Source organism: Hypanus sabinus, chromosome 6, assembly GCF_030144855.1.
Source record: "Hypanus sabinus isolate sHypSab1 chromosome 6, sHypSab1.hap1, whole genome shotgun sequence".
Taxonomy (NCBI): domain Eukaryota; kingdom Metazoa; phylum Chordata; class Chondrichthyes; order Myliobatiformes; family Dasyatidae; genus Hypanus; species Hypanus sabinus.
Window position 1 is genome coordinate 138,585,697 of NC_082711.1, and position 26,440 is coordinate 138,612,136.

Below are 26,440 nucleotides of genomic sequence, written 5' to 3' on the forward strand. Positions count from 1 at the left end.
AAAAAAATCAGTCAAGTAAGTCAGACAAGACCTTTCCCTAACAAACCATACTAATTACACTTGATTAATATGCACCTTTGTAAATGAAGGGATTTTCCTGTACTTCCGAATTAATTTCAACTATTTGCCCCTTGCTTTTAATTACCCATTTTATCCCTCCCTCTCTTTTTAATCAATGCTTCAGTTTCCTGGATTAATGGAAAAAATGATCATCACAACTTCTATAGTTTCTTCTCATTCGTCTTGTAAGAGTCTGCTATGTATTTCATCCAGGCTGGCAAATTATCCACTTTTGGATATGCTAACACCTTAATATTGCCCCTTATGTTGGGTTTACCTTGCCTGGCACTAGGGGACAGTGACAGAAGGATCAAAAGGAGGAGAGGGACTCCAAATTTGGTGTGTGAATTCCCAGAGCCATGGTCATTCTTATAACCACCAGGGAGATTTCAACACATGTTTTATCCCCAGATTAAAGTTAAATAAGATTAGCAACTATAGTGTGATTTATGTATTAAATTGAGACAAGTACACCATGCTACCCACCATTATAAGCATGCTAGCAAGGAATTACATGCTACTAGATTACATGCTATTAGATGTACGGTACCATACTTGTTTTTAAATTGTTTCAATCTTAAACACCAACCTTCACTCATTCTTGCTTGTCAGGTTAGTTGGATAAAATTCCTTTGTGTGTCTCGCCATTTCTGCTGCAGGAGAGGCTGATTGTTGATCAGCTGCAGTCTAGATCCTTGTGTGGATACCCACTGTGGCAATTTAGTGGTACAATGTGACAGATTTTTTTTTTAATATTTTTATTAATTTTAAACAAACATAAATGATACATGAATACAAAGAGCTTGAGAGTACATAATTAATAGGTTAAGGTATAAATACTAATAGATGATAATCCATATATAATAACCTCCCAAACTCATAGTAGTTACAAAAAGTGGAGTAAATAAGAAACCCCCCCCAAAAAAAATGAAAAAAAAACCTTACCAACATGGGCCATTGCATTATATCAAATATACAGAGTAGTGTCAATAACTCCTCACCTCCATCCAAATAATTAAGGATAATAAAAGTAAGGTTTAGGAAAAGTCAGTTTAGCTCATATGAAAATGTTGAATAAGTGGTCTCCAAGTTTCTTCAAATTTAACTGAAGGGTCAAAGACAACACTTCTAATTTTTTCTACTCAAACAAGAAATAGTTTGAGAAAACCACTGAAATATAGTTGGAGGATTAATTTCTTTCCAGTTCAATAGGATAGATCTTCCAGCCATTAATGTAACAAATGCAATCATCCGCCGAGCTGAGGGGAATAAACGACTATTATCCACCATTGGTAAACCGAAAATTGCAGTAGTAGGATGCAGTTGCAATTTGATATTCAGAACTGTTGAAATAATACCGAAAATATCTTTCCAATAATTTTGCAAACAGGGGCAAGACCAAAACATGTGGGTCAATGAAGCGACTTCAGAATGACATCTGTCACAGCTTGGATTAACATAAGAATAAAATCGAGCAAGTTTATCCTTGGACATGTGAGCCCTATGTACAACCTTAAATTGTATTAGGGCATGTTTAGCACAAATAGAAGAAGAATTGACTAATTGTAAAATTTTCTCCCACTGCTCAATGGGTTTAAGACAGTGAAGTTCTTTTTCCCATTCCTTCTTAATTTTTTCTGATACTCCTGGCTGTATTTTCATGATCATATTATAAATAATGGCTACTAAACCCTTCTGGCAAGGATGTGACAGATTAAAATTAGGTCAGTAATTTTATAGCTGGTGGTCATGGAGAAATATTGGACGGCTACCAGAAGATCAGATTATGACCAGGAAGACCTCAGTTATCACCCTAGAACTGGCCTCAGTGCCTGAGAGTAATTGTAGAAGAGATAGACCACTTGTGGATGCTTTATGGTGAGGGACAAGCTTTAACTTTATTTCAGAAGCACATCTGTCCATCTGACTTAAACAATTGCCCATCATTACTTTATTGCACACTATTCTAAAGCATATGATTGGGTCTGCAGCTAGTCCAAGGTACGTCAAAGCTGATGGTCACTATAGAGTTAACCCAATGTGACAATTAATCTGTCCATAACAAGTCAGTGTAGGAAGTAAATGAGAGGAATGGTGAGTGATTTAATTTTCAGTGTTGTAGGTTAAATGCAGGGTTGGGTTGAACACTGTTCCTCAGTTGGCCCCTCAAAGCCACTTTCTCCCCCTGAACAAATGGATAGGACTTTCATAGTGCTGGGATTTTACTCTGGTCATTTTGTGGCTTCATTGCTTCAGACTACTCTGTAGGTGAGCGCCATGTATTCAGAGACTTGTCGGGGACTCAAACCCAAGTCTTTCCCTACTGTAATTGGCTTTGTAGGTTATAACAAGTGAATTGTCCCAATAAAGAAAACAGTTGACTAATGTCTTCCATATAAACTTAAAATGTAAGCAATATAAGCTGCAGCAGGCCATTCACACCCCTCCATCATGCTCCAACATCGAATAAGGCAAGGTTAATCTTCTACCTGGTCCACATTTTTTTTTCAGTTTCCAAATCCTTTGATTCACATTGCGTCCAAATTTTCAGCAGCCTCAGCCTTTTATATTCAGCCACTGAACCTCCACGGCCTCAGTTCAGTGAGGTATGAAGACTGAACTCCTCTGCAATGATAACTTGTCATCTGATCTCAATCCTAATTTTTCTTCCTCTTCACCTTCAGATGAGGGGGCAAGAGCTGGTTTTCAATTCTCCAGGAAATGGAAGAATCAATCTCTGTCACATTCATCAATGTCTCTGGACTGAAGTCACCGAACTGTAATATGGATCAGAACTAGCAGACAGATTTTCTAAATAGATGTGTGATGCAGATGAATAATGATATAAATGATCATTGTAGATTAGATTTCTTCCAGATGGCATTTGCAATTCCTTTGCTGAATTAAATTTTCCAGGAGGCTAAGAAACATGAGTTATGAGAGGTGTGAAGTATTAGCCTAAGTGTAGCTGGATGGCTGGAGAGGAGTTGTTGGCATGTGAATGAGAGAGAGCAGGGGAAGTGGGACAGATGGAATTACTTTGAGAGCCATCATAGACATCATGAACTGAATGGCATCCACCTGCATCATGAGCAAAAGATAGGCTACGCTCTCCTGGTAATGGTGAGCCACCTTCTTCAGCTACGGAAAGCTGATGTCAAGTTTTTACTATAAATATATTCCTGCATAATTGAAGAGTTGATTAAGGCAGTATTTAAGTGAGCAATAACAGCATGCACACCGGTGAACTGTTGTCGAAGTAAATGATTCCCGTCTGTATTTCTGTTAGTCTTTGAAGAAGCCTGCATGCTTATTAAATGGTAATGTATTCTGTGTAAAAGGGAAGTTCCTTTAAATTATGCAGTCTGTTTAAGTCTCTCTCACTGATGAATGGAGTCTGTGTCTCCATGGGGTGCCTCCGTAATACACTTATATCTAAGTACAAAGTTTTTTACAGAATTAAGGATGATGCAGGACTGAGTAATGAGGCTGTAATTTATTCCATAGATACAGATGACTCTATAATCCATAAAAACAAATTTGATTATCACCCAGGTCCCAGAACAGAATACACTCTTTTATTTACTTCAGCAGAATTTATTTTATTTGGGGAGAAAAGGGCATTCAAAGTGACGTTAAATATCAGTGATTAAAGTTTATGCAGTAATGTTGTGTGTACTTCAATGATATGCATTCCCACGTAATGTCCCTATCCCATGAGTAGATCCCAGAAACAACTGGGGGATCAGGAGGAAGCAGTGGGAGCTGGCGAGACAAATATTAAGTCATACGTAGGCAGCAGCCCACAATCTCAAATCTCCCAGTCCCAGCTACAGAAGCACCAACCATGGCAGAGGAAAGAAGGCACAAGAAGTACAAAGAGGAGAATTGAAACAGACCTCCATACAAGAATAAAGAGAATATAGTTAACACAGCATACCTGCTGCTGTATCTGTGGAACAATGCCAATTATGTGTTTAGTTCTGACAATTAAATTGGCAGCTCGTGTGAATCCCATGATCTTAAAAGAGAATGGAACCAAGGAGTTTGAAAAGAGAGGATTTATCTTTATCAAATGCCTTTTTTTTTAATTGAAGAGAGTGCCACTAATTGGGGTCACTCTCACTGCCCACTAACAGAGAGTGAGGCAGGATTGGTAGAGAGGGCCCCTGAAGTAGGAGAAGGCAGACTACTGGCTGAGGGTATCACACAGACTCTGGCTCTCCAGAAATGTTTGATAATCCAGTTGCACTGTGTCATTGCAGTATATCATGGCAGAACCCAGATGTAAAGGAATTTGGAGCATGATTTTTCTGAATGGATAGCACTTTTCTAAGAAGACAGACTTAATGTGGAGGCATTAAAAAAAACACGTACTTCCTCTGTCTGAGCGACCTCAACTATTATCATACTTACATGTGAAAAAATACATACTGCCCTTTTCCCTCATAACCTCAAACTTGTGGCCTCTGATTCTAGTGTCCCATATCCTGGGAGAAAGAATCTGGTGATCAATCACCTTTATGCTGCTCACAATTTTATAAACCTCTGTGAGGTTACCCCAAGCCTTCTACGTTCTAGTGAGAATAACCCAAACCTAACCAGTCTCTTCTGATAACCACAGTTCTCCATGCTCGGCAACACCCTGATGGAATTTTTCTGCACCCTCCCTATTGCTACCACATGCTTCCATGGTAACCAGAATTATAAATAAAACTCCAAGCGCAGTTTAACCAAGTCACTCATTCCATGAAGCTTACTCTACAAAGGCATGGTCCACCTAACCTTTCAGAGCAAAGGTTTTTCCAACTTTCTCCTAATTTGTTAATCTAGTTTTTCATCTCACTTTATTTGCTTGCCTCTAGAGCCATTTTTAATATAACAAGCAACTCTGGGTTACCCGAGCAATAGGGACTCTGCATTCTGAGGCACTGACAATTCTGTCCACGTTTTTATTCTCACAGGGTGAGAAGGGGAACCTGCTGGAACTGATTGATGATCTCACTACAACTGAGAACAGACAGGAGGTTGCAACCAATCTGGTTAAACTCTTCCTGGGGCAAGGGCTGGCAAAGCAATTCTTAAACTATGTCATTAAGTTGGAACTGGATAGAACAAGTAAGAAATTATGGGTTTTTTTAACTCCATACATAAAAATGCTTCAAAAAGTTGTGATTAAAAAGTTGTTGCAAAATGGACTCTGTTCCTATAGGCTGTGCATGAAAGCATTTTTACAATTACAGATCATCTAGTATATTTGTTTACAACATTATGTACAGTATAATTTATCTGATCTGATAAGATGGCTGATAGGGCAGTTTATCCGCCAACGTTGTTAATAGTGGGAAGCTGTGAATGCTAGAAATCCGAAACGAGAAGAGGAAGTGCTGAAGACACTCAGCAGGTCAGGCAGCATCTGTGGAGTGAGAAAGAGAGCGAAGGTTTGGGGTTGAGGATCTGTCAACAGAACTGGAAAAATGATAAAACAAGTACTAAATCACAGAGAGAGTTGGAGGGAATAAAAGGAAAGTCTGCTGTAATTCTCCTTCCCACTGCTACTCAGAATTCCTCATCTTTGGCTGCCTACTCTGTTCAGCGTTTGAGGAACAGTATCACACCATGGAATGTTGAAGCCTTCGGGACTCAGCAATTTCAGATAATAGCCATTCCAATCTTAGGTCTCCTCTTTCCAAGTTTCTCTCTTTGCTTTAGTAGTTTCCAGATTTTATTCCTCTCCTACTTACAAGTTCTCTGAGCACACATTCAAAAACACCGTACAACTAGTACCTCCGTCACTAGTCCCAGTCACTCTCTCCTTATCCCCACACTATCACAGACCTCACCTTAATTCACTACCATTCTGATAAACTTAAAATTTATCTTATTTCCAATTGGTCCTAGTTTTAACGACAGCATGACACTCTCAGAATCACTGGTAAACTGCAGACAGAATATACAGGCCAGTCTGCACCGTTCAACCTGGTGACCTAGGAGCTCCTTTGCACAACTGCACTGAAGGTCCTGAGGGGGTGAAAATTGGCATGGCCCCTGGAGTGGAGCAATATCAGCCAGATTTTTGTTTTCCCTTGCAACTTTTTCCAGTACAAAACACCCTCCAAAATAACCTCAAGAGTAGTGTAATGCACAAAATGTACCCCCATACCAAGATGCTCTGATTCTCTCGCCTCATAATTACCTCGTTTCACCTGCGAATTAAAGGGCTAACACTCAACCGATGGTTGTGGTTCCCACTGAGACACGTGTCCTCCTGCCACTTCAGTGCAGACTCATGAGTGTGTTTGCATTACTTGTGGACCGTGGTCTCTCTCAGCTTCCTGTCAGCAGGACCAATCCAATTGACCATTCTGGACTGCTGTTCTCCACCACACTTCTCTGTTCACTGCTGCATTAGGGAGGTTGCCCATGTTCCATAATCAAGAGAAGGAGAATTCAGCTACTTTTCCTTCGACCTACAGAACAGGCATTGGCATTTTCCTGCGTTTTTCACACCCTATAGTCCTGCCATAAATGTCTGGCTGTAAGCATGAAGGATCTCTGGGGACCCTGTGTACAGAAACATATGCCTGTTGCAGGCTCCATTCTTCACCCTTCTGTCCAGGTCGCTATGCACTCCCGATTCCACGCCCCCCCCCCCACCACCTCTCCTCCCATCAATGCAACATTTAGAGGTAATACTTTCCCTTAGCTGCAAGGGTGTTGCTTGCATTGCGGTATGTCCATTTCAGAGGTGATATCTGCTAGGCTACCTGCTGGCATCTGCAAGAGGCCAAATGGAGAACTTGCGTTCAAATTGGCGATGGGAAATCCAACGTCAGTACTTGGTGAACCTCACAACTGACTTTTTGTACACATGAGAAGTTCTGCAGATGCTGGAAATCCAAAGCAACACACACAAATTGCTGGAGGAACTCAGCAGGTCAGGCAGGATCAATGAAAATGAATGAACAATCGATGTTTTGGGCCAAGACCCTTCTGCAGGATGGGAATAGAAGGGAGAAGACGACAGAGTAAAAAGGTGCCATGAGGGGAAGGAGGCTAGCTATGAAGTGACAGGTGAAGCCGAATGAGTTGGAAAGATAAAATGCTGGAGAAGAAAAAATCTAATAGGAGAGGAACATGAACCATAGGAGAATGGGAAGGAGGAAGGGACCCAGGGGCAAGCGATAGGGATGAAAAGAGGTAAGGGGCCAGAGGGGGGAATAGAAGAGGGGACGGGGGAGAGAATTTTTTTTTACCAGAAGGAGAAATCGATTTTCATGTCTTCGGGTTGGAAGCTACCGAGACAGAATGTAAGGTGTTGCTCTGATGGTGGCCTCATCAAGGCATAAGAGGAGGCCATGGACTGATATGTTGGAACAGGACTGGGAATCGGAATTAAAATGTTTGGCTACCGGGAAGTCCGGCTTTTGGCAAATGGACCAGAGACACTTGACGAGGTGGTCCCCCAGTTTATGAGGGGGTCTCACCAATGGAGAGAATGCTGTATCGGGAGCACCGGACACAATAGACAACCCCAGCAGGTTCACAGGTGAGGTGTTGCCTCACCTGGAAGGACTGTTTGGGGCCCTGAATGGGGGTGAGGGGGGAGGTGAATGGGCAGGTGTAGCACTTTGGCCGTTTGTAGGGATAAGTGCCTGGGGAGACTAATGGAGAGGGACAAGTAGACAAGGGGATCACAGAAAGCGGAGGGAGTAGGACTGTAAAGACATGTTTGGCAATAGGATCTCTTTGGAGGTGGCAAAAGTTGCAGAGAATGATGTGTTGCTCACCACTGTATGAGGCCACATCAAGATTACCGGACGCAGCTCTTCATGCAATTTTTACAAACAGTACCAAAAGTATTGAAAATATTTAATGCCAGAAAAACAGCGATTTGTAGGCTATTAATGGTTACCTTAAACTACATACAGAAGCAGATTTATATGTTTGACTAATAGGAAAATATATATCCTAAAAGCTGCTGAAATTTAAAATATTGGGAAGTACTTCCCTTATTGACATTTGGAACACTTTCAAATACAGACTGAGAAAGCTCAAATCATTTCGATTCTTCTGAAGTTGTGTGTTTTTTCATATCTTTTTTCAGCTGAACCAAATACATTGTTCCGAAATAATTCTTTAGCTTCCAAATCCATGGAATGCTTTTTAAAGGTAAGAAGCAAATCAGAAATAAATCTAACTTATTATTAAGCAGCACCTTCATTATTAATGCTGATGGAGGTAGATAGTTTCTGTGTGGACCTCCCAAACTGTGGTGATGCAGCCGGGTACAGATAAAGTCAGATACCGATAAAGTATACTTCAGGTACAACTAGATGGATGTATAATTGGGATAATCAGTGTTATATCAGTAAGGTGAGTGGATTTCCCCTCCCTCTACCCACGTACCTGTCTCTGCTCAGGTGTGCAGGTTGCTGCCAACAGCTATCAAGCTGCAGGGATTGGCTGTCGGGTGTGGATGTCCAACTGCAGCGTGTAACTGAGTGCGGGGCTTCAAAATGGTTTCGGCTTTGCACGGACAACACTAGGAACACCTCACGCTTTCAATCCTGAAGTTGAACTCAGCCCGTCTCTTGCTGTGATATTAGTTGTGGATTTGCTTCTGGTCAGGATAGAACATAAAACATAACTGCACAGGAACAGGCCATTCAGCCCACAATGTTGTGCTGAACCAGCTGAAAGGTAAATTCAAAAACCCCCCAAAAACTAATCCCTCCTACCTACACAAGGTCCATAACCCTCTATCTGCCTCATATTCATGTGCCTATTTAAATGTCTCTTAAAAGCCTCTAATGTATTTGCCTCTACCAACATACCAGGCAGCACATTCCAAGCATCCACCACTCTCTGAGTAAAAAACTTCTTCTTCACATCCCCCTTGAACCTTCCATGCATGCCTTCTAGTATTAGACATTTCTACCCCGGGGAAAAAAGATTCTCCCTGTCTGATCTAAGAATGCCTCTCATAATCTTATAAACCTCCATCAGATCTCCCCTCAGCTTCCTCCACTCCAGAGGAAACAACCCAAGTTTGTCCAGCCTCTCGTGATAGCACACATCCTTTAAATCTGGCAGCATCCTGATAAACCTCTTCACACCCTCTCCAAAGCTTCAACATCCTTCCTATAGTGGGGCGACCAGAGCTATATACAATACTCCAGATGTGATCTTAACTTCTTTGGTTACAGAAAAATCCTCTTTTTGCACCTAACTGTTACAGTACACAATTCTCTGCTTAAGTGCTTAACACTTCACTATAACACCAACTGTAGTTCCACGATTAACTCCCTCAATACTATATCCATGAGGTTCTTGAGTGCAAGATTATTGAAGTCCTCAATGGTGAAGAAAAAGAAAATCTAGGGTAGAGAGCACAGTGGGCAGGAGAAAGTGTTGTTCTGTTAGAGAGCAAGAACAAGATGGGCCGGGTGGCTTCCTTCCATACTGTAGCCATTCCATGATCTTTGGAATTGTAAAATCGGGTTTTTGGTCTCTCCGGGGTGAGAGCATCAAAGGTTGAATTGTTCACAGGGCTATTGACTAAGGTCTTCATTAGATGTAATGTTTCAGTGAAGAAGGTAACAAAATAAAGCTTTAATGGGCTTTAATGCTGATCCAGTGAAGAGAAAGCAAGTGTCACAGTGACTCACACCAATGATGCTGTAACTTAAAGTTCTCGGGTTTGAATCAGATTGAATCAAAGGACGAACACATACTCTCTGGAGCCTGCAATAACATTGATTCCTCAGCTCTGTCTGTTTACCTCAAAGATGCTATTTACATTCACTGTTTAAACTAAATATTAATGTGAGCTTAAAAATAAAATGTAAAACAGAAAAATGCAAATAAAAATGTAAAAGAGACAATCTTTGCATATCCGTGTGGAGATAAAGAATAAGGTGAGGACAAGCTCATGGAATGGTTTTCGAGATTAATATTTTGAGGCATCAACTAGGAAAGATCGTATTTTACATCGCATTTTGTGTAATGAGAGAGCATTAATTGGTAACTTGTAAAGGAGACATTGGGGAGAATGATCATAATGTAATAGGATTTTACATAAGCTTGAAAGTGATGTGATTTATTTTGAAATTAGAATCTTACATCTAAACAAAGGAAATCACTAAGGTATGAGAGAGAATTGGCTCTGAATGATTGGAAAGGTTATGTTGATAGAATTAGTGGTTGGCAGGCCATGGCTAAAATTTAAAGAAATAATGATAAATTAAATTTTATAGCAAAATAAAATGGCAGGAAAGAGGTCCATTCACAACTGGCAGGAGGAATTTAAGATTACATTAAATCTAAGAGGTTTACGTATTTGTAGCAGTAGGTTGGCAGATTGGGATAATTTTAAACCTCAGCAAAGTAGAACCAAGGGATTGTTTAAGAAGGCAGGATAGAATTTAGAAGAAAACAGGCAATGAACATAAAAATGATTGTATCCTGATAAAAACAATAATCAGAATCAGGTTTAATATCACTGGCATATGTCATGAAATTGGTTGTCTTGGTGGTAGTAGTATGTTGCAGTACATAATAATCAGAAGTCTCCAGTAAGTGTGTGTGTGTGTGTGTGTATTAAATTAAATAAGTAGTGCAAAAATATATTTTTTTAAAGTAGTGAGGTAGTGCTCATGGGTTCAATGTCCATTTAGAAATCAAATGGCTGAAGGGAAGAAGCTGTTCCTGAATCGTTGAGTGTGTGCCTTCAGGCTTCTGTACCTCCTCCCTGATGGTAGCAATGGGAAGAGAGCACGTCCTGGGTGACGGGGGCCCTTAGTGATGGACGCTGCTTTTATGAAGCATTGCTCCTTGTAGATGTCCCGGATACTGCAGAGGCTAGTATATTAAGACCAGTGAGGGTAAGTGCAGGTTTGGATGAGAGATATAAGGCAAAAGAAAACTCAGAAGGAATTCAAAGTGTTATTTTTATACACTGTGATCCAGAGTACACTTGTAGTGCGGGCAGATTCAGCAGTTACATTCTAAGGGAAATCGGGTATGTAGCTGAAATGGGAAGTTGGAAGGAGCAGGGGACTGAGTCTAATTGACAGAGCAAGCACTCACACCTTGGACATCCTCCAAGCTGGATGATTCTGTGAATGGCAGTTGAAAGCTGGCAAACCTAAGGATTAAATGCTAATCGTTGCTGACATTTGTGTCGCTCTCTGCAGCACAATCACTTCTTTGTTGAATGTTGCAGGTGGCTGGGATGCAATATTTGCACAGTATCCTCGGACCAACCATAAATCGGGTGTTTGAAGAGAAAAAGTATGTGGAGCTGGATCCCAATAAAGTGGAATTCAAGGAAGCAGGGTAATTATCAACTGTGCACACCCTGTCAACCTGCCCAGGCACTGCCCTCAATGCAGAAGACTTGCCAACGGAATTGATTGGTCCTTGAATTTGGCTCAAGATCCCTTCACAGCTGCCAATGGTTTCAAAAACCTGCCTTGCTCTATTTAATGCTAACTCTTGCCCAGTAGCGTGCTATAATTGACGTTTTATTCCTTGGTGTCAGCTCAGGTAGTGATGCACAAACTAAAGCAGGACATACCAGATGCTGGAGGAACTCAGCAGGTGAGGCAGCATCTACGGAGAAGCATAAACAGTCAACATTTCGAGCCCAGACCCTTCATCAGGACTCAATAGACAATAGACAGTAGGTGCAGAAGTAGGCCATTCGGCCCCTCTAGCCAGCACGGCCATTCACTGTGATCATGGCTGATCATACACAATTAGTACCCCGTTCCTACCCTCTCCCTATATCCCTTGACCCCGCTATCTATAAGAGCTCTATCTAACTCTCTCTTGAAATCATCCAGAGACTTGGCCTCCACTGCCTTCTGGGGCAGAGCATTCCACATATCCACCACTCTCTGGGTGAAAAAGTTTGTCCGCATCTCTGTTCTAAATGGCCTACCCTTTATTCTTAAACTGTGGCCTCTAGTTCTGGACTCACCCATCAGCGGGAACATGCTTCCTACCTCCAGCATGTCCAATCCCTTAATAATCTTATATGTTTCAATCAGATCCCCTCTCATTCTTCTAAATTCCAGTGTATACAAGCCCAGTCACTCCAATCTTTCAACATATGACTGTCACGCCATTCCGGGAATTAACCTTGTGAACCTACGCTGCACTCCCTCAATAGCAAGTATGTCCTTCCTCAAATTTGGAGACCAAAACTGCACACAGTACTCCAGATGGGGTCTCACCAGGGCCCTGTACAGCTGCAAAAGGACCTCTTTACTCCTATATTCAATTCCTCTTGTTATAAAGGCCAGCATGCCATTAGCTTTCTTCACTGCCTGCTGTACCTGCATGTTTACTTTCAGTGACTGATGTACAAGAACACCTAGATCTCATTTTACTTCCCCTTTTCCTAACTTGACTCCATTTAGATAGTAATCTGCCTTCCTGTTCCACTCTTACACAAACTAATCCAATTTCTTAAGAACTAAAATGTACACCAGTGATTCCTCTCCATAGATGCTGCCTGGCTTGCTGAGTTCCTCCAGCATTTTGTGTGTGATGCTGAAAAATTTTTTTGATGTTTAAATGTCTGGGTGATTCTGAATTGTTTTCTTTTTTATTGGTCTTGTAGGATACGGGCAAAGCCAGCATTTATTGCCTATCCCTAATTGCCCTCGAAAAGGTGGGGGTGAGTTGCCTCCTTGGGCATCTGTAGTTCTTGTGAAGGAAATCCTATAATGCTGACTGAGAAAGAGTTCTAGAGAATGTACTCAATAGCTATGAAGGACAGACGATATATTTCCAGGTCAGGATGGGGTATGGCCTGGAGGGAAACTCGCAGCTGGAGGAGCTGCCGTCTACTTGAAACCTTGACGATGGAGGCCACAGGTCTGGGAAATGCTGTGGAGGTCGCCTGGGCAAGTAACTGCAGAATGGTTTGTAGATGTCACTGCAGCCACAGTGTGCAGGTGGTGGAGAGAATGAATGTTTAGGATTGTCAGAAGGATATCAGATAGGATTGTGGACTTCCTTCTCCTGGATGGCCCAGGGTTTCTTGTAAGTCGTTGGTCCTGCACTCATTCAGGCAAGGGGGAGAACATTCCATCACGCTGCTGGCCTTTGCCTTATAGGTGGCATAAAGACTGTAGGGTATCTAGAGGCGAGTCACATGCCACAAGATGTTCATCTCCTGACCTACACTTAAAATCTCTCTTTCTCTTGCTGGCTTTGTTGCAATTCTGACAAAAGTTTCTGGTTTCTAGTCAGTCAACAGTCAGGTTGTTGGGGGCAGTGGGTAGTGATGGTAAAACCCTTGAATGTTAAGCTGTCTTGTGGGAGATAGTTATTTGTTGGCATTGTCTATGGTGTGAAAGTTATTTGCCACTTATCATCCAATTCCTGAACGTTGTCTTAGCCATTGCTACGTTCAAGTATGACTCAGTTCATATGTGGAGGAGTTGTGACTGGAAGTGAATATTATTCCACAGAGTGAGCATCCTCACTTCTCAGTGTACGATGGGAGGAGGGTCACTGGTGATCTTCATTCATTGACCACCTTTCAGATTTTTATCCTACAACTGAAACCTCTGGAGTTTGTTTTAAATATCACTAGCACTCTTTTGGAACTAGCCAAACTAATTTTATTGTATCTGAAGAACTGTTTGAAAGCATATCAGGGGGATTGCTAAAGCCATTTTAATGAGTCCTCAGCCCCCCTACACTACAGCTCGTACACTCGTGACTGCTTGGCCACATTCTGCTCTAATTCCATCTACAGGTTTGCTGATGATATCAATGTGGTGGGTCAAATCTCAAATAATGATGAGTCAGAGTACAGGAAGGAGATTGGGAGCCGGTCACATGATGTCATGACCTCAACCTTTCCCTCAATGTCAGCAAAGCAAAAGAGCTGGTCGTTGAATTCAAGAAGGACAGTCCATGAGCTCCTTTTTTCATCAGCAGAGCTTAGGTCGAGAGGTTTGAGAGCTCTGAGGTTCCTAGGAGTGAGCATAGCCAATAGTCTGTCCTGGTCCGACCACGTACGTAGATGTCATGGCCAGAAAAGCTCACCAGCACCTCGAATTCCTCAGGAAACTGAAGAAATGTTGTGTGTCCGCTTTGACCCTCACTAATTTTATAGATGCACCGTAGAGAGCATCCTACCTGGGTGCATCATGGCGTGGTATGACAACTGCTTTGCCCATGACTGCAAGAAACTCCAGGGAGCTCAGCACATCACAGTATTCAGCTTTCCCTCCATGAAGTTTGTCTGCGCTTCCCACTGCCTCACAATCAAAGACCTCACCCACCCCCGGATGTTCCCTCATCTCCCCTCCCCTATCGGGCAGAAGGTACAAAAGCCTAAAAGCACGTACCACCAGGCTCAAGGACAGCTGTATTCTGCTGTTCTTAGAGCTTTGAATGGTCCCCAGCACAATACGATGTCCTCTTGACCTCACAATCTACCTCGGTATGTCCTTCCACTCGGTCTGCCCGCGCCAAAATTCCTCTGCCACAGTAACTCATTCTGCTGCCATTTTCCTTTGTACTTCTTCAGTGCACTGATGTTATCTCACTGTATGGAGGACATACAAAATTATACCTCATTACATGTGACAATGATCAATAAATTTACAATACAGTAGGACAGTAAATCACAAACCTACTCCATTTTGTGACGTTACAATGTGACGTGCAAGAATAAGCTATTCTACCACTTTGCAGGGGAAATCGAACAGTTGAATATGTAATGAAGACATTTTCCTTCCAGTTGTTCAGGGCTGCACCGGTGCCAGAATGAGATGGATATAATTCACCAAAGTGTGCAGTGCCTCCAGTCGTACCTGACAGAGCTGGTGGAAGCCATAGTGACCTCAGCGGAACAGTGTCCCCCTGTGATCAGAGCCACCTTCAGAGATCTCTTCAAAAGTGTTGAGGCAAGATTCCCTCAGCATCGCTACCAGGTGAGTACGTCACTGGGCCTCCCTGCCTTCTCAAGGTCTCCAGGTCTTCATTTGGTCTGATAAGTGAAGTAACGCTAAATGATCACTGTGGGAATAAGAAAAGGATATGAACATAGGCACAGATGCACAAATTAGGAGCAGAATTAGCCCATTCAGACTATTTGGGCCTGCACCAACATTCAGTATGATTATGGATGGACTGATTGTAACCACAATTCCATATTCCTGTCTACCTAGAACCTATCTCTCTCTACAGTACCTTAAAAATATTCAAAGACTGATTCTACCAGCCTTTGAGGAAGAGAATTTCAGAGGTTCACAACCTTCAAAGAAATGTTTCTCCACATCTCTACCTTAAGTCAGTGATTCCCTATTCTAGATTCTCTCACAGCAGGAAACATCAATCACTCCACATCTCAATTGTGTCACCTCTGATCTGTCTGGGCTAGTTAGTGCTATGCTGACCAAATGTCCATTTGAATCCTTTTCTGTTTATATTACTTGCATAAAACAAATTCCAGTCTCATGATTCATGTGTTCTCTTAAGGTACCCAGCCTGTATTAGATATTAGAAACAAGAGAAAATCTGGAGATGCTGGAAATCCAAACATCACACACAAAATGCTGGAGGAACTCAGCACGCCATTATGGAAAAGAGTACAGTCAACGTTTTGGGCCAAGAGCCTTCAGCAGAGTCCTACTCAAGGGTCTCAGCCGAAACGTTGACTGTACACTTTTCCATAGATGCTGCCTAGCCTGCTGAGTTCCTCCAGCATTTTGTGTGTGTTGCTTGGATATTAGAAACTGTTTGCATTCATAACAACCATAAAGTCAGTAATGCAAAGACACCGGATACCTATACCATTTCCCTGGAGTCCACAACTGGCAATACTAAGAATGATCTTTTCTCAATAAAATACAGAAATAAGCTCCTAATTAATAACAAAGGTGAACCACGATAGGAAGCAGAATTTCAGATGGTGGCAAGATGGCAGGCAGGGGGAGTTATATCAGCTAGCTGAGTGGTGTTGCAGCAACAAATTTGTACTGTACATCAGTAAGACCTAAAAATTGATTGTGGATTTCAGAAAGGGTAAGACGAGGGAACACACACCAGTCCTCATAGAGGGATCAGAAGTGGAAAGAGTGAGCAATTTCAATTTCCTGGATGTCAACATCACTGAGGACCTATCCTTTGTCCAACATATCGATGTAGCCACAAAAAAGGCACAACAGCAAATATATTTCATTAGGAGTTTGAGGAGAGCTGGTATGTCACCGATGACACAAATTTCTACGGATGTACTATGGAGAGCATTCTAACTGGCTGCATCACTGTCTGGTATGGAGGTGGGAGGGGGGGCACTGCACAGGATTAAAAGAAGCTGCGGAAAATTGTGAACTCGGTCAGTTCTATCATGGGCCCTAGCCTCCATAGCATCCAGGACGTCTTCAACGAGCAATGCCTCAGAAAGGCGGCATCCATCATTAAGGACTCCCATCACCCAGGATGTGCCCTCTTCTCATTGCTACCATCAGGAAGGAGGTACAGAAACCTGAAGGCACACACTCAGCGATTAAGGAACAGCTTCTTCCCCTCTGCCATCCGATTTCTGAATGGACATTGAACCCATGAACACAACCTCCCTATATTTTGCACTACTTACTTAATCTAATTATTATATATACACACACATATACTTACTGTAGTTCACAGTTTTTGTATTGCAATGTAATGCTACCACAAAAACAAGTCTCACGACATACGCCCGAGATATTAAACCTGATTCTGGCCTAAAGTGGGTGATTCAATCTTGCTTCCTGTCTCTGAAGTTTTTGTCTTCCATTGGGGTGCATTAGGGCTGGACACACATTCCCTTTCAACAAGAAGAGGTACTTAGGCCAGCTTACGTGGAATTCAGGAAAAGATGGGTTCATAACACTCCGCACTGCATCCATAAGAGGTAAACATTGAAAGAAAGGAGTAGGATTTCACAATTAAATGGCCATGAACTCAGCCTCTGGATCTTATTTTTAATAATTCATTTTGAACAATAATAACATTCAGGGGTTCTTGGGTTATGAATGATCTAAATTACAGAAATTCCCCCATATATTTTTAAAACATTTTTCAAACTAATGTATGGCGAGTGATGTCACTTAGAAAATGGGTATTTCTGACCTACGGTGAGATCAGCTTTACGGATAGTTCTTAGGTACAGGATCCATGTAACCGGGGGATTGCCTGTATCCTGTTCCTGATGCAAATTATTCAGGGAATTTCAGCTTTTTTTCTCAGGTGCTTTAGTTAATGGAAGCAGGCATTGTCCCAGTTTGGATAACTAGTGGGCTCTAAGACATTTGCTCCTGTTAATCCTCCTGTTGCTTTCCACGCAGAACATCAAGTATGTAGCAGTCACCAGCTTTCTGTGCTTGCGGTTCTTCTCACCGGCCATCATGTCTCCCAAACTGTTTTACCTACGTCCCAAGCACGCGGATGCACGGACCAGCAGGACGTTGCTGCTTCTGGCTAAGGTAAGCCATCCTGGGAAAAGACATGACCAGATCTACCATCAGTGGGTCTCTTCCATTTTCCTTTAACTCCAGTTACAACCCTGCCCTTGTCCATCTTTTCTATTTCCTTGATATTCTCAATCTGTGTGTATACAGTTCATCAACTATAAAGCACTTTGAGGTTGCGAAGGATCTTTATTCTTTCCCACTTTTACATATTTACTTTCAACACAGGAGACCGCCCAGCCCATCATGTTCATAGTGGCGCAAAGAGCAATCCCTTTCCTCCACTAGTTCTCCCTATATCCCTCTCTATTCTCCCTATATCCTTCTCTATTCTCCCTATGTCCCCATCTATTCTCCCTATATCCTATCTATTATTCCTATACCCGGATTTATTCTCCGTATATCCCCATCTATTCTCACTTTATCCCTGTTTATTCTCCCTACATCCCTGTTATTCTCCCTCTATCCCTGTCTATTCTGCCTCTGTCCTCATCTATTCTCCCTATATTCCCGTCTGTTCTCCTTATAACTCTGTCTATTTTCCCTATGTCCCCATCCACTCGCTCCTGACTCTACTACTTGCCTATACACTTGGACATTTAACTGAGCAACTCACATAACTTTGGGGTGTGGGAGGAAATTGGAGCTTCCAAAATAAATGCACACAGTCCCACAGTCATAGGGCAAATAAAACATAACAGCGAACAGTACAGCACAATGCCGACCCTTCAACCTACTTGATGATCAAACTATCCCTTCCCTCCTACACATCCCATAACTCTATTTGTCTTACTTCCATATGCCTGTCAAAGAGTCTCTTAAATGTCCCTATTGTATCCAGCTTTTCCACCTACTCCAGGCAAAATCCACTCTGGATATAAAAATAAACACCTCTGACATCTCTGATCTTTCTTCTACTCATGGATGTCTCTAGTGTTGGCTATTGCCACCCTAAGTAAAGATGTTGTCTGTCTCTTCTATCTATAATCTTAAACACCTTCATCAAGTTGCCTCTCATCCTCCTTTGCTCTGAAGTGAAAACCCCAAGCTTACTCGTTCTTTTCTGGTAACTCACATTCTCTAATCCAGGCAGCTTCTTGGTAAATCTTTTCTGCACCCTCTCTAGAGCTTCCACGTTCTTCCTACAATGAGATGATCAAACACAATTCTCCAAGTGTGATCTTGCTATATTTTTATGAAGCATTGACATTACCTTGCAGCCTTCGAATGCAGTCCCCTGACTAATAAAGACCAATACACTATATACACCTTCTTAATCATCCTTTATGTGGTAACTTTGAGGGACCTATAGACCTGCACCCCAAATTCCCCCTGTTCCTCCACAAATGTCTAAACTCAACACTGATGGTGCCAGGGATGAGAATTACTGGTGCCATGAGACAGCACCTGCACCAGCTGATCTACTCTGCCAATCTTTTTACATCATCTTACGGAATTAAGAGTAAACATTCCAGCTTCCTTTCCTGCAGGCCATCCAAAGCATTGGAAACATGGATGCCAATGAAGCTCGAGGAAAGGAAATTTGGATGGCACCAATACAGAACAATATTCAACACGGGGTTATATTCTTTAAAGAGTTCATCATCAAATTAATTGACATTGAGGAGGATCAAGGTAAATAGATTCATGTCTCCACAATGATGCATCGTACAAGATGAGATCTCCTCTGGGGAAGGTATGACCTGTACAAAAGTGATGGATTATATTTGAACCCAAGGGGTCCAACATCCTAGTGGACAGGTTTACTCAAGCTTTTCAGAGGATTTAAGCTAAACCTCAGGGGGATGGGAGGTAGAGTGATTGAGCTGTGGGTGGGGCAGTTGGTATACAAGTAGATGTGGTTTGTAGTGAGAATATGAGGAAGGAAAGGGCAAAATTGCAGTCAGTGGGATGAGTTGAGGCGGAACAGGGGGGTAAGAATTGAAAAGGCTGATGAATATAGGTCTGAAGGTGTTATAAATGAATGCATGTAATATATGGAATAAGGCAGAGGATCTTGAAGCACAGTTAGAGATTGCCAGATATGACATTGTGGGCATCACTGAGCTGTAACTGAAAAAAAGACCATAGTTGGGAACTTAATATCCAAGGAAACACATTGTATTGAAAGGACAGGCAGGTTGGCAGAAAGGGTGGGGTGGCTCTGTTGATAACAAAAATGAAATCGAATCTTTAGAAAGAGGTGACCGATCAGAAGATGTAGAATCCTTATGGGTAGAGCTAAGAAAATGCAAGGGTAAAACAACTCAGATGGGAGTTATACACAGGCCCCTAAACAGCAGCCAGGACGTAAGGTACAAGTTACAGTGGGAGATTGCAAAAAGGGCAGTGTTGCGATAGTCATGGAGGATCTCCATATGCAGGTAGATTGGTTGGTGCTGAAAGGGAATTTGAAGAACGCTTTCGAGATGGCTATTTAGAGCAGCTTGTGGTTGAGCCCACTAGCGAAAAGGCAATTCAGGATTGGGTGCTGTGTAATGAACCAGATTTAATTAGGGAGCTTAATGTAAAGAAACCTTTGGGAGGTGGTGATGATAATATAATAGAATTCACCCTGCAGTTTGAGTGGGAGACAATAAAGTCAAATGTATTACAGTGGAGTAAAGGGAATTACAGAAGAGTGAGAGAGGAGCTGGCCAGCATTGATTGGAAGGGGACCCTAGCAGGGATGACAACAAAACAGCAATGACTGAATTTCTGGGGGCAATTTGAAAGGTGCAGGATAGATACAGAGATGAATAAGTATTCTAAAGGGAGAATGATTTAACTGTGGGCGACAAAGAATGTCTAAGACAGCATAAAAGCAAAAAAGAAGGCATCTAATCGAGCAAAAAAGTAGTATGAAGCTAGAAGTTGGAGAAGCCTAAACAAAAACAAAGAAGGTCACTATAATAAAAAGAAACCATAAGGAGAGAAAAGATGAAATATAAAGGCAAACCAACCAATAATATCAAAGAGAATACCAAATCTTTTCTCAGATATATAAACAGTAAAAGAAAAGTGAGAGGGGATATTAAACTGCAGGAATGGTGCTGGAGAGGTATTAATGGAGGATAAGAAATGGTGGACAAATTTAATAAGTATTTTGCTTCAGTTTTCACTGTGGATGACAATAACAGTATGCCAGAAGTTCGAGAGTGTCATGGGGCAGAACTGAGTGCAATTGCTATTACTAGTATTTGCAGTTGAAAATGTCATTCCACTCTTCAAGAAGAGAGAGAGGCAGAAGAAAGCAAATTATAGCCTGATTTCTGTGGTTGGGAAGATGTTGGAATCCATTGTTAAGGATGAGATTTTGGGGTACTTGAAGGTGCATGATAATGTAGGCCAAAGTCAGCATGATTTCCTTAGGAAGAAATCTTGCCTGACAAATCTGTTGGAATTCTTTGAAGAAATAACAATCAACATAGATAAAGGAGAGTCAGTGGATGTAGTTTACTTGGATTTTCACAAGGCCTTTGACAAGGTTCTGCTTATTATGAGGCTGCTTAACATGATAAGAACCCATGGTATTACAGGAAATATATTAGCATGGATAGAAGACTGGCAGAAGGCAAAGAGTCAAAATATAGGGGGCCTTTTCTCTTTGGCTGCAGGTTACTAGTGGTGTCCCACTGGGGTCGGTATTGGGACTGCTTCTTTTCACATTCTATATCAACAAATTGGCTGACGGAATCAATGGCTTTGTGTCCAAGTTTACAGACGATACAAAGGTAGGTGGAAGGGCAAATTGTTTGGCAGAAGCAGGGAGCCTTGGACAGCTTGGGAGAATGGGCCAAGCAATGGCAGGTGGAATATAGTTTAAGGAAGTAAATGCTCATGCACTTTGGTAGAAGGAATGAAGACTTAGACAATTTTCTAAATGGGGAGGAAATTCAAGAATCAGAGGTGCAAAGAGACTCGTGTGTCCTTGCACAGATTCCGTAAAGGTTAACTAGCAGGTTGAGTCAGTGGTAAGGAAGGCAAGTAGAATGATTGCACTTATTTCGAGAGGACTAGAATATAAGAGCAAGGATGAAATGCTGAGGCTTTGTAAGACATCGGTCAGACTGCACTTAGAGTATGGTAAGCAGTTTTGGGCCCCTTATCTAAGAAAAGGTGTGCTGGCACTGGAGAAGGTCCAGAGGAGATTCACGAAAATTATTCCCGGAATGAAAGGGTTAACATATGAGGAGTGATTAAGGGCTCGAGGCCTGTACTCACTGGAGTTTAGAAGAATCAGTGGGGATCTCACTAAAACACGCTGAATATTGAAAAGCCTAGAGTGGATGAGGAGAGGATGTTTTCCATCGTGGGTGAGTCTAGGACCAGAGGGCACAGCCTCAGAACAGAGGGACATCCATTTAGAAGGAGTTTCTTTAGCCAGATGATGATGAATTTGTGGAATTCAGAGCCACAGACGGCTGTGGAGGCTAAGCCATTTGAGTATATTTGAAGCGGAGCAATACATGCAATGTGCTGAGGAGCTGAACATCTATGGATGGGAACAAACAGTCATGACCTGCTGAGCGCCTCCAGCACACTGTGTGTACTGCTCTAGATTTCCAGTATCTGCACTAACTCTTGTGTCTATTTAAACCAGAGGTTGTTAGTTCTTGTTTAGTCAGGGCATCAACAGTTCCGGGGAGAAGGCAGGGGAATGAGGCTGAGAAGGGTAAAAAATCAGCCATGATGGAATGGTAGAGCAGACTTGATAGGCTGAGTGGCCTCATTCTGCTCCTATGTTTTATGGTTGTATTTTACTGTAATATTTAAGGAGGGAGTTGATTAATCAACCACCTATTGTTTTTATTCCAGCATTTGTAGAAGCATTAACTAACGAGGGATGTTTATGACCATTTTTCTCATTTTCCTGGCCATTAAATGAGAATTAATTTTCCATTTAGAGGAGGAAGTGCTAATCACTACATCAGCAATTAAGTAGTATAATAGTCGATCCATTCAGGATCTACCTGCCACATCGAGTCATGGTTTCGCTTCCCCCTCCAAACACCCACCCGCATTCAATGGCACTCCACGAGCATAGAGATTCTTTGTTCAGTTTTCAAGTGGCGTAGCTCCTCTCTGCAATTCTATTATAAAAAGCCTTGGGAACATTGCAAAACAAGTGAGCGGCATTTTACCAGGAGTTGCCCTGCTCTCTCGTGCAACACTCAGGAATAAGCTCGTCATTTGGAAATTGTAACAACTTCCAGAAGGGCTGATCAATTAAGGATTGACATAGGGGGTTTGGAGGTGGAGGGGGGGGATTGTCTGAAAATCTTTTTTTTAAAGAGGCTAATTCAATAGCACTGCAGATGATAGGCATGTTAGGAGTCAATGCTATCTTCAGGAAGGTGGTACAGGAATCTGAGACACCCACTCAACAATTCAGGAACAGCTTCTTCCCATCTGTATTCAAATTTCTGAATGGACATTGGACTCATGAACACTACCTCAGTACTTTTTTGCATTACTTATTAAATTTAACTGTTATACATATGTAACCCTTTCACCGGGGCACATAACAAACTTGGCTTGCTAGCTAACTCTGGCTAACAGCCGCGTGATTCAACATCGCGTGGGTAATGATGAGAAGGCATCTCCAGTAAGTAACACATGTCTAAGGTCAGTATGATTCAGGTCCAAGTGAACAGGAATGCTGGGGTGTTCCAAAGCTGAATACTGTGTAAATACTGCCCCATGCAAAGTTACCATTCACCAGGAAATAACAGATCGTACACCAGCATAAAATTACAGTAGAACCATATTTACCAACATTTCAATTTTAACTAACAGTTAACAGAAAGAGAAAAGGGAATTAAAAAGGGCCCGTAACAGTTAAACCAGTCTAAATGTGCACATTAACATTGGAGCTTGTTTCTGTAGTAGTTGGGCATATTGCTTTACTCACAGCACTGAGCTCCCATCACTAGACACAACTTAATTTCCCTTGAAGTGTCACAAACAAATGGACTAATTCAGTAGTATCGCCACTTCCTCCTTGGAAACATACAGCTGCACAAAGCTCTCCTTGCAAAAGGTCTCCCCTTCCAATAGGATCCACCAGGCATCTTCCCTTGTGCTCTTCTCCACTCCTCCTCACTGAAGACCCCAAACCAAACGATTGTCCTTCAGAAACCTGATCCCACCCAGATCTCTCGAGTCATCCATAGCATCTCACTGGGCAGAGTGTTACAACACGTTACCTAAACAAACCCAAGTGGCTGACACAACATTCCTAAGTAGGGCAAATGGCTCCTTAACTTTAGCCAAAGCCAAAACATTAATCTATGAAGCTTAACACACTATGCTTGCAGAAAAATGTTAAAATAAATTACCTAACAGCATAGCAGTAGAAATACAATAAAACAGTTTCTTAACCAGGGCATTCTAAACGCACACACACACACACACACACACACACACACACACACACACAGTGATTGATAAGTTCATGGCGTAAGGTGGAAGGAGTCAATTTTAGAAAACCTAGCACATTTATTTTTCAACATAGTCCCCTCCTACATTTACACACTTAGTCCAGCGGTCGTGGAGCATACGGAACTTGGACCTCCAGAGCGTCCACAGCCAGGGTGATTGATAAGTTTGTGGCCTAAGGTAGAAGGAGATGAGTTGTACAGCTCTTGTTACATGTACATGCAGTTCAACTCTGATTGATTATGCAGAAAGTTTTAAGTAAATAACTCATCAGTTAATAACTCATCAGGGGTGATAGATAAGTTTGTGGGCTAAGGTAGAAGGAGATGAGTTATTCAAACTTTCTGCATAATCACTCAAAGAGTTGAACTGCATGCGCATGTAACAAGAGCTGTATAATTCATCTCCTTCTACCTTAGGCCACGAACGTATCAATCACCCATCTGTGGACATTTTCTGGAGGTCCAAGATCAGTATGCTCCACGACCGCTGGACTAAGTGTGTAAATGTAGGAGGGGACTATGTTGAAAAATAAATGTGCTAGGTTTTCTAAAATTGACTCTGTGTGTGTGTGTGTGTGTGAGTGTTTGTGAGAGAGTGTCAGTGTGTGTGTATGTGTGTGTGTGTGTGTGTGTGTGTGTGTATGTGTGTGTGTGTGTGTGTGTGTGTGTGTGTGTGTGTGTGTGTGTATTTACTGTAATTCAAAGTTTTTATTGTTATATATTACATTATATTGCTGCCATATAACAATAAATTTCAGACATATGCTGGTGATATTAAATGTGATTCTGATTCTGTGATGTTCTTTCACGAATGGTGCAGGTTGAACCTTATTCAGTTATTTTACATTTTTGTTTTGTTTAATAAGTTGTAAGAAAATATAAATGGAAATTTACTATTACGGGCAGGCTGACATAAAATTAAAACAAATAATTGAATAACAATGTATTATTGTTTAATGAAATACATGTTATGCACAGAAAACTTAAGCTGGTTATGAACATAATGGCTGGAATTTGGACTGGTGGGCTGATTTTTTGTCCACGTTGGCACTGGTAATGTCACTTTGATCAGAAACAGCAGGAGTACTTGGTTGAATTTTGTGCCTTTGGAAGCCCATCAGCCAGGCCTTGAACACACATGCACACACTACCAGCAGCGTACTCTCAACTATCGTTACTCTGCCACTAGTGATTTCTCCGGGCAGAGTGTGTCCTCTTATGTTTGCCTCCAGGGACTTTGGGAGGCTGGTGAATCATGTAGAGGATTAAAAGAAACATGCAGATGCTGGAAATCAGAAATAAAACCAGAAAATGCTGGGAAATCTCAGCAGGTTAAGTAGAATTTGTGGAAAGAGAAACCGATGGAAACAGTTAATATTTCAGGTCAAAGATCAGGGCTTCCCAACCTTTTTTATGCCATGGACCCCTACCATTAACCGAGGAGTCCCTGGCCCCCAGGTTGGGAACCCCTACTTCAGATAATATCAGACAAAGCATTCTAAAATGTTAAAAAGGTGGACTGTTTCTTAATTTAAATTCTGAGCGCAAAGGGAGCCCTCGTGCAGGATTCCCTAAAGGTTAATTTGCAGGATGAGTCAGTGGTGAGGAAGGCAAATGCAATGTTAGAATTCATTTCAAGAGGACTAGAATATAAAAGCAAGGATGTAATGTTGAGAATTTATAAAGCATTGGTGAAGCTTCACTTGGAGTACTGTGAGCAGTTTTGGACCCTTTATCTTAGGAAGGATATGCTGACATGGAGAGGGTTCAAAGGAGGTCACAAAAATAATTCCAGGATTGAACGGCTTATCACATACAGAATAATTGATGGCTTGGGGCCTGTATTCACTAGAATTCAGAAGAACGAGGGGTGATCTGATTGAAGCCTATCAAATGATGAAAGGCCTTGATAGAGTGGATGTAGAGAGGATGTTTCCTATGGTGGGAGAGTCTAGGGCCGGAGGACACAGCCTCTTAATAGAGAACAGAGATGTGGAGGGATTTCTTTAGCTAGGGAGTGGTGAGTCTGTGGAATTCTCTGCCTCAGACAGCTGTAGAGGCCAAGTCTTATTTATATTTAAGGCAGAGTTTGATAGATTCTTGATTGGTTAGGGTATGAAGGGATACAGGGAGAAGGCAAGTGATTGGGGCTGAGAGGAAAAATGGATCAGCCATGATGAAATGGCAGATCAGACCTATTGGCCCAAATGGCCTAATTCTGCTCCTATATCTTATGGTCTTAATATTGTTACCTGAAGAAAGATGTACAAGATGACCACGGAGGATAGAACTGTAATAGTACTAATCCATTTCTGGAATACAGTATATTATTTTGGAAGATCACAAAATAAGTGAACAGGACTTCGTCTGTATGCTTTACTTAAAAAAATAAGGGAATGGGTACCAAAAATGGGTCTCCCTTTTAGCCCCTGCTAACCCATTAGAATCTTGGGC

At 41.8% G+C, this 26,440-nt stretch overlaps 1 protein-coding gene across 2 annotated transcripts in view; it reads left to right on the forward strand.

The window, feature by feature from the left end:
* Positions 1-26,440, forward strand: part of rasa4 (RAS p21 protein activator 4) — a 317,606-nt gene that overhangs the window by 201,447 nt on the left and 89,719 nt on the right. For both annotated transcript variants that reach the window (XM_059973035.1, XM_059973036.1), the window contains 6 exons: positions 5,025-5,178; positions 8,168-8,232; positions 11,288-11,400; positions 14,831-15,023; positions 17,421-17,558; positions 19,034-19,178. In XM_059973035.1, the coding sequence (XP_059829018.1) occupies positions 5,025-5,178; positions 8,168-8,232; positions 11,288-11,400; positions 14,831-15,023; positions 17,421-17,558; positions 19,034-19,178 (808 nt within the window). The remainder of the gene's footprint in view (positions 1-5,024; positions 5,179-8,167; positions 8,233-11,287; positions 11,401-14,830; positions 15,024-17,420; positions 17,559-19,033; positions 19,179-26,440) is intronic.